Source organism: Sturnira hondurensis, unplaced genomic scaffold (genome assembly GCF_014824575.4).
Source record: "Sturnira hondurensis isolate 20B ecotype Veracruz unplaced genomic scaffold, ASM1482457v3 Scaffold0008196, whole genome shotgun sequence".
NCBI lineage: Eukaryota > Metazoa > Chordata > Mammalia > Chiroptera > Phyllostomidae > Sturnira > Sturnira hondurensis.
In genome coordinates, this window is record NW_028080827.1 from 12,432,278 (window position 1) to 12,442,075 (window position 9,798).

Below are 9,798 nucleotides of genomic sequence, written 5' to 3' on the forward strand. Positions count from 1 at the left end.
AACAATTTTGTTAAATTATATTGAGACAGCATACATGTTAAAAAACTTATCAAAACTAGTGAATTTTTGTGTAGCCATTTTAATACTGAAGATGGAAGAAAATACCCAACATTTTCAGCATATTATGCTTTATTATTTCAAGAAAGGTAAAAAACACAACTGGAACGCCCAAAAAAAAAAGAGAGAGAGAGAGAGATGTGCAGTATATGGAGAAGGTACTGTGACTGATCAAACATGTCAAAAGTGGTTTGTAAAGTTTGTGATGCTCCAGTCAGGTAGACCAGCTGAAGTTGACAGCAATCAAATCAAGACATTAATTGAGAACAACCAACATTATACCATGCAGGAGATAACCAACATACTCAAAATATCCAGATCAATAAAGTTACTGGTGAAAATGAAAAATGTGTCTTTTATTTGTATGGAAAAAAACCATATGGACTTTTGGCTCACCTTATAATATTTCACTCAACACGTAAACGTAGGATTCTATCTGCATTCTTTTGAAGACAAAATCCAAAGTTCAGAGCTCAAAACATATATGCATGTACCCCTTGCAATCATCAATGCAAGCAAAGACCAATGAAAAAACATTCTGCTCCACAAATCATATATGTACAGTTGCCTCAAGATCACATTCTTTGTCCCCAATTTGTCTCTGAAATAGGAAGTTCATAATTCACATATAATCAAGAGTATCAAGCATATTCTTGAACTAAAAAGCATAATTCCAGCTTAAGGAAAGTAAAGATACACTTTTAAAGTAAAAACGTATGTACTTGCTAATACATCATTAAATGTAACTGCTCCACTCCACTTCAAATTCACCAAACTTCTATCTTCCAACTCTCAGGGGCAGTGCTTCACAAACAACTAGCCACAGATTACTGAAGGGCTGTGCAAAGTTTTAACCAATCCCCAACAAAAGTATTAGCTTGCACGCAGGATAAAATCCCAGACTTGGTCACATATCCCAACCCATAACCTTCTATCAAGATTCAAAATCTTAGATATTTTCAACTGCAAAGATTGAGGTCCTCGAGGTTCTATAAAACCACATTCTCAAATGCAACAGTGTCTAAGGTCTAAATTCAACAACAGAATGAGCACTCAATACATTTCATCTTCACATTAAACATTTGCCAAGTTTTACCAATTCTTCTTCCATGTCATTTGTTCTATCCTTACTTATTTCTATTATCACTACCTAATCCAGGATTCAATCACCCAGTTCATCCAGCATCTAATTTATTCCTTACTGTATCATACTCTACCTCAGTTAGTATGACCTTGAATGTGAATAATCATAGAGTCCTGGTTATCCTAGCCCAGGTAGCATTCCCCCTTATTTCCTGCCACGGAATCTCTACTCCAGTCAAGTAAACCTACTAGCATCTTACTATACCATAAGCCTCTCCTTTCAAAAAGCTTTTCCAAACTAGCTGATGTCTCTTCAGCTTAATAAAGCCTCATGTCAACTGCAATTACAATACATAAATAGAACTATATTTTCTATCTTGGCATTTCTGTCTACACTTAGCGATTTTTACTCTCCTTCTCACTCATGACTGTGCCTTCATGACTCCTACCAGCTGGAGACATACAATAAATTCTGATAACTAAACAGCATTTTCTCTCTGTACACATTCTCACAATGTTCAGTTGGAATTGTAGTTCAGAATAAACTCACACATTATCAAAGAGAGTGCCCATTCCTGAGTACTGTTCTCAGTATTATACTGCTGTTTCCTGCAACCTAGCTAGGACAGAACTGTCCCCACTAGTACTAAGGCAAAGCCTTCACTCAGCGGGATAGAAATGTTACTACCCTCAATGAAATCTAACCACTAGGACTATTAGGTTTTCCACTTATCTTTAACAATGCTTCCTTTTCCTAGCATAAAAATTGACAGCTAAACTAGGCAGATTTTTATTCAGAACATGCATACTTTTTTGAAGAGTTGCTTGGAAGAATCACTAACAATCATCAGTCAGTATCTCCTTTAATAGAAAAATAAAATCAAGTAAAATAAAAAAAATGGGGCTCTTTACCCAAGCACGTCACATTCGGTTGTCCATGTGAAAACAGACCAAATGCAAATAAATTCCTACAATTTTAGTGTCTGTGCTGTGACTTAGGGCTCTGACTGGAAATTACTTTGTATATCTCTGTCCACAGCCTCTCCTATGTCCAATTTGTCTCCCCACTCAATGGACACCTAGGCCCCTCACTAAAACTTCATGCCAGTAGTTATGTCCAATGACTCCCCTTTCCCTGCACCCAAACCTTTCCACACACACACAAACTCCATTTCTGGTGCTCCCCATAAACTATGTTTTAAGCTAAGGCATACCAAAAATATACCTCCAAAAATGACAAAATTTTTCTAACCATTAGAATGTGATACAATGCAAAGACTAAAAATTTAACTTTATACAAATCACAAAGTCACCAAAACTGTAACACACAACAGCTACTTACTACAAACAATAAAACACAGTATCCAGAGTCTCTGTCATCTTCCTTCTATCTAATATTTCCTTTAAATACTTTTTTACCTAATACTTTCCTTTAAATACAGAGAATACTTTCTCTTAACTTACAACTCACATTCCTATAGAGGATACAGTAATGTAAGTGTACATTTTAGGGTATGTTTAATATCAGTAACCTAATATATTAGATTCAAATCAGAGTACTTGAAGATTCACATCTAGGAAATGATCCACAGGCAACCAAACAATTGTGTATTTTGTTTGCTATGTCTTGCTGGTCATTCACCAGTTTCTTCTCTCCATTCTACTTCATCTCACTTCTAACTAGCAAAACAGTACATCATCATCCCAATTGTTAAGAATGTAAAAGAACAGGGCAACCTCAACACTAAACCCTATAAAACCAAAAGATATACATTAAAAAAAAACTTATCTAAAGCTCATGTATTCCACTTTACATAAAAGTGTGTCAAGTATGATTATTTACTTTTCCCACAGAAAATATATTAGAAACAATGAATTAAAAAGTGATATCCTCAAGGTTTGCAAGCAAGCCAGGACATGTAACCCAAAGTTGAAAATACTATTAAAACCAGCTGCAGCAATGACAAGCACAATCACCTAGAATAAATTTAGAATGCTCATTTCAATTGTTTCTAAAAAATAAAAATAGAAAATACAATAGAACACAGAACAATAAAGTTGTTCTTATACTGAACCTCACTCATTTAAGATTAAATTTAGTCCCTTTTAAGGACACAGTAAATGTGTGCTTCTTAGAAAAACTTCTATCAGAAAAAAGTCACACCCTGGACAGGTAGCTCAGTTGGTACTCAGCTGGTTAGAGTGTGCACAAGGTTTCGAGTTCAATCTCAGGTCAGGGCACATACAAGAAGCAGAAATAAATGCAAAAGTTAGTGTCTGTCTGTCTGTCTCTCTCCCCTTCCCTCCCTCTCAAATCAATCATGCAATAATTCTTTTTTCCAGCCCTGGCTGCTATATAGCTCAGCGGATTGATCACAGGCTGCGAACCAAAGGGTTGTAGGTTTGATCCCCAGTCAGGGCCACGCCTGGGTTGCGGGGCCAGGTCCCCAGTGGAGGCCGCGTGAGAGGCAACCACATATTGATGTTTCCCTCCCTTCCTCCCTTTCTAAAAATAAGTAAATAAAATCTTTTTAAAATAAAAATAATAAAATTTTTTACAAAGGCCACCATTTTAAGTCCAGTCCGAGATTTATTATATGGGAATCTTCTGATATCTGAACCTGTCAACTCCCAACAAGGTAAGAAAAACGTAACTTATTGCTGAATTTATTGTTTCATTTCAATGTTCTTACTTTCAAAAGCAGAGTTTATATTTATTGCCCATTCTTCAAAAGAGAAAAGTCTAAGTTTTTACTGACATGACCCTCAATCCATCTTCTGAGAGTGTCATCCCAGCAGAAGAAGAAATGCTTTCTTATTTATTTGCTCACTAAGCTAAACCTACTGGGAAAAACTATAACCATCATTCTTTAAGACCTTCAAATTGTTGGCACTATGAAAACAGAGATTTTAAATAATATTTAATAACCTAAAGCTAGATAAAAATATGTCCATTTTTAACAAGTTTTAAGACTATGAAAAATAATTACTATACACACATACATTAGATAAGAGGTCAGTCAAAAAATATATGTATTTGAAAGTTTGGAGTCATCCATGCAAAAACAAGTCAAGGCAGAGATGCAATTAGCATTCTTACAGGACCCAGGCAGGTAACAAAAATGAGTGAAGTAAGCCAGGTGTATTATCAGCAAAAATGATGGGAACTGCACTGATTGGTAAGCACACGCCAAGTCTAAAGAGGGCAGCCCGTACAGCTCCACCACTCAACTCCAAAAAGAAATACAGCCTAGTAGTGCCTGGATTTTCAAGTCTTCCCCCAAAATTCCAAAAATCCAGGAACTTCACTGAGAAATTTCCCAATTTTTCAATGTTGATCACTAGTTGAAACAAAACATATCTCTAAGGTGATTCAGTCCAGAGGTCACTTCTAAGCTAATGGGTGAAAACTGCTTTCAAAATGTATGAGGAGATAACGGCAAAAAGCTCAGGCTTTGAGGTCAAACTGGCGTGGGTCTGAATGGATGATGCTAGAAAAACTTTCTTCAAGTCTGTTTCTTCAACTGTAAAATACCACCTCTCTCATAAATGCTGAAAAGTAAAACTTCTATCACAATGGCCCTTACTCTCCCTACTCAACCATGCGAGTCCTTAGGAAAATTTAAGATACCAGATAATAAACACACTTGAAGATCTTAGGAAGTTATAAAAAGGACATCAAAAGACAAGTTGCCTGCCATGTCCATTGCCCTCAACCCCTGCTACACAGAGAGGCCCTTACATACACAGAGAAGATACTGTTAATTTAGGGCAGGATTTTCAACCTTTTTCATCTGTAGGCACATGACTAAATAGTCAGGTACTGCATGTTTTAAAAATTCTCGCAGCATGCTATAAGAAACTGGCCCACTTAAAGTGATACGGCTAACTGGATTATCAATCTTCAGTTATAAAGATAAAGAGCCAGAGATCCTTGAAGATAAAGACAAAATGTCTGTCTCTTTTATTAATTTCGTAGATTCTTACTTGCTGGTAGAAGTGAAAGAAATACTTTTAACACTTTGGGCCAAACTTTCAGAAACTTATTTCTACAGAATGCATGGTATAAAGTATTTATACCACATTTCTAAATATAAAAAAATCATACTCTAAAGTTCATTTTATGTATAATTTCATCAAACCAAATGCTATGGGATTAAAGTTACTGCTAAAAATACCTTTTGACCCCTGAAACACTAATTATTTTTTAAAAGACATCAACTATCCAGCATATTTGTGTTAAAAATAATAATCACACATACATAAAAATTATTTGGGCTATGTTTCATAAAAATAGGTCAAATAAATTTCTAATGTGGCTACAAAGAATAAAGAAAAGCATTTTATGTGTATATTTGAGTACATGTCTACATAGACACTTAAATGAACTCTAGAAATTTTACTCTATCTTCCTACAAATACAGCATAGGCTGGGACATGCGCTACAAATGGGCAGCACTAGGAAAGTTTAAATTTTATAATTCTAAACACTTTATCTCTTCCAGTTACCCATGAGCAAAAAAAATTAATACAAACCAGTGATTGATAAATCGGAAGGGGGAAGGAACTAAAAAGGGTTTATTAAGTACCTAAAATTATTTACACTTTCACGTTAAATCCCTATTTCCACTAATTCTCCTAATCTACACAAACATATTCATTTGCTCATCAATTAAAATAGTCTATTTGAACATATTCTTTTCTGCATAACTCATCATTTAAACTTCTTACAAACTTGATCATATTTCAGATTAATCGATTAAAATAATACACAATATTGCCATAAGATTATAAATAGCTCCATGTACCCAAAAGCTACAATCTTAGTGCTAATTTTAAAATCAAAAGTTTTTTAAAGTTCTGCTTAAAACAAATGTCTTTGTATGTAACAAGCCTTTTAACCAATGTTTAATGCAAAATAATACTTTATAAATGACTCCAGAGTTCTGAATTTAGAAAATGTTTGTGTAATAAGGTGCTTACCCACAAAAATTGTTACTTTATCTTCTTCGACCATCAGACTACACTAGTTTCTTTTCTGTTTCATTCTTTATGTATAAAGGACAGTTTATATACTAAATCAGTAATTTAAAGTACCTCAAGTATCCATCGTACCTTTTACTACCTTAGACACTATCAGAGTCTAACTCCTTACCATAATCACAAAAGTTAAAAGACAGAGAGAAGTTATCAACAAAGTTATCAACCTCGGACTAAGCAGAATACAGGACAAAAATATGCTGAGCTCTGCAACCATAAGTCAAAATGACAAAAGAAAAGCAATATACTACACTAAATATTCAGATATTTTCTAAATTATCAAATTAAGGTATACCCATCTAAAGCATTCCGGAAATCTTTTCTATCCAATACTTCTAAAAACACATCACGGTATTTAAGCATACTTTGGGCAAGTCAAAAAGTTTACCTAAAACAAAGCACTTTACACAACAAAATGATGCAACTGGTCCTACGATACAATAGAAACAAACATCGTCTTCAAAACCCACGTAATCAAGAAACTGCATCTTTTTAATAAATTTAACTCCACTTTGGGAAGTCAGGCATTGCTTCTGTTTTGACAATTACCCCGAATGTCTACTCCTCCTGATAGTTTAAGAAAACTCTTCAAGCTGGGTCACCCAGGGACCGTCGCTCTAAGTGACAAAAAACCCAATCCAGCCTACAGATCAGAGAATATCCAGAAACACTGTACCTTCTCCCCACCAAACCCTTTCCCCTGGGCAACAGAATGTTTTCACTGAACATGAACACACCCTCCAGCGATCTCTCCACTCGGACACAGACAGGGCAGAACGGAAGCCTTTTAGCTCAGACAAGCAGCAGACTGTTGTTACCCCTCCACCGGCGGACCCTCTGCAGAACCGGGTCGGTCTGGACCGCCACCCCTGGTAAAGAACAATTCACCAGCCCAGCCGCACAAATCGCGCAACTTCCCAAGAGCCTGCAAAGCGGTCCTTTTTCGCGGAGCAGAATTCGGAATCACCCACCGGGGAAGGGATGAGGACAGAAGGGTAAAAAGAATGAACGCGGAATCAGGACGACAGAGACTGCTGGCCCCGCGGTGGCTGCCCGCCCAGGAGCCCAGCGTACAGGCTGGAGGGATGGAGCCACCGGCCTGGGCTCCCCGGCTACCGCCTGGAGACCCGGATCTCCCGACTTTGCTTCTGTGGAAAGCGACCCCCACATTCCGTGCCACCCGGGCGGTAGGGGGCAGGGAAGGCCTCGCAGGAGGCTCTGAGCCTCCTCGGCCCGACGCAGAAGGGAACGCGGTCGGGGTACGAGGGACAATAGGGAGCCGGGAGCGCTGCGCGCCGGAGTGGCGCCGCCGGCCGGCGGGGCTGACTGACGCGCCCTCCGAACCGCACGACTGGGGTGTGCTGGGCAGGGCCGCCGCTGCCGCCGCGCAGTCCGCGGGGGTCACGGCGCCCCCGGCGCTTCAGGTCGTGCCTCACCTCCCAGCCCCGCCGCCCAAGAGAAGAGCAGAATTAACACTCTCAGCAACACCATCTTCCGCTGCCGCCGCCTCCTCACGGGTTAACAGCAGCACATCGATCCGGAGGGAGAAGCTGAAGGGGCTTGGTCCAGAGCCTCCACGGGAAGCCGGGACCTTCCCCGGCAGGAGAAACGGCGGAGCACCGTCCTTACGCTCCACTTCAGGGGCCGGCAAAGCTCTCAGCTCCTCCAAAACAGGGATCTCCCTCCCCCTCGTTCGTTTCCTTCCTCCCTTCCCCGCTTTCCTTCCCTCGCTCCTTTCCTCTTCTCAATCGCCCTCCCCAAAACCGGGACCTCCGCCTCCTTCCTCACCACGTGACGCTTGGGCGCCCAACGGGCACGCGGAGCCGCACCCCTTCCTCCCGCTCCTCCCCCTCCCCCAGGCACCCCGGGGGTGCGCGCATGCGCATGGAGGCCAGTTCCCGGGCTGCTAAGCCCGCCGCTGCTTCCTGTCCGCCAGCAGGGAGCTGGGATTGGGTTTGGGAGGCGGGGTTTCCTCTGGCTCCGCCTCCACTCCGGCGGGAGCGTGTCTTCGCGGACCTTGCTATGCTACTTCTTAAAGCTGCTGGCAACTGCGTTAGGCGAAAAATGGGAGAGTGAAGAATGTCAAGCAGCAGGTTCCCACTTCTTAACTTCACAAGAAACGGAGATTTTTTTGTTTATTTTTTGGCCTGTAGTGCCGCACGACAGTTAATAAGTAAACAAAAGCAAAGTACCAACAAGCAGTAGTTATACTGGTGACAGCCACCTGTGATCTGAACACAAATGTTCAGACCCGAAAGCATCTGAAAGGAAAAACACAGCCTAAGGCACATTTCTGGGAGCTTGTTACAAATTTGTGTCACAGACCTGTTCTTAGCCGTTCTAAAAGTTCGCAGCCTGAACCACAAAGGTCCTAAATCTCCAGCCCCCCAAAATGTCCTCTTTACCATTTTGTCCAGCCTCTGAAGAGAACGCTCAAATCTCCCTCACTTCAACTTCCTAGCTTCTTTAAAGTTTATATTTGGTGTCTTAGTAACTCACTTTCGTTACTTAAATTTGTATTTCCTGTACTACAGATTTAAGGAAAAGACCTGAAAACATAAAACTTTTTTTAAAAACTGGAAAAGCTCCTTCACGTTGGTCCTGGCAATGATTTTTGAAAAGATTTTATTTATTTACTTTTAGTGAGAGGGGAGGGAGGGAGGGAGAAAAAAAGGGAGAGAAACGTGAATCAGTTGCATGACCCCTGCCCCCAAACTAGGGATCTGGCCCCTTGCCCAGAATCAAACCGTGACACTTTGTTTTGCAGGACCACACCCAACAATCAGTCACACTGGACAGGGCAGTCCTGGCAATAATTTTTTGTATATGACACCAAAAGCACAAACAAAGCAAAAATAAATATATGGAACTACATCAAAGCAAAAACCTTCTGCACAGCAAAAGAAACAAGAAAATAAAAAGGCAACCTCTGGAATGACAAAAAATATTTCCAAATCAAATATCTGACAAAGTGTTAATATCCAAAGTACATATAAGGAATTCTCACAGCTCAATAGCAAAAAAGCAAACAATCCAATTTAAAAATCTGCAGAGGAACTGAATAAACATTCTCCCGAGGATATCCAGATGACCAGCAAGTACAAGAAAAGATGCTCAATACCACTGATCATCAGGGAAACACAAATCAAAGCCACAACAAGGCACCAAAAAGCTATGACCTTTGGAAGGCCTATGACCAAAAAGACAAGTATGGGCAAGGATGTGGAGAAAAGGTGGTAGGAATGTAAATTGTTACAACCATGACAGAAAAAAAAATACAGAGGTCCCTCAAAAAATCAAAAATAGAACTATCATGATTCAGCATTACCACTTTGGAGTATACAGTATATCGAAAGGAAATGAAATCAGGATCTCAAAAAGATGTCTGGACTCCCTCGTCCATTGCAATATTATTCACAATTCCCACGATATTGAAACAACGTAAGTATTTTTCTAAGAATGAATGGATGAAGACAATGTGATGTGCGCATCCACACACACACAATGGAATCATTCAGCTATGAGAAAGGAAATCCTGATATTTTCGACACCATGGATGAACCCTCAGTGCAATAATCTGGTAGAAAGAAGTCAAATAAAAGAAGACAAATACTGTGT

General features: G+C 39.7%; 1 protein-coding gene across 1 annotated transcript in view; it reads right to left on the bottom strand.

The window, feature by feature from the left end:
- The window catches only part of ADAM10 (ADAM metallopeptidase domain 10), a 126,290-nt gene extending 118,348 nt beyond the window's left edge, over window positions 1–7,942 (bottom strand). Inside the window, exon 1 of the mRNA XM_037053985.1 lies at window positions 7,617–7,942. Within this exon, the coding sequence (XP_036909880.1) occupies window positions 7,617–7,671 (55 nt within the window). The 5' untranslated portion in view covers window positions 7,672–7,942. The remainder of the gene's footprint in view (window positions 1–7,616) is intronic.
- Window positions 7,943–9,798: the final 1,856 nt, after the last annotated feature.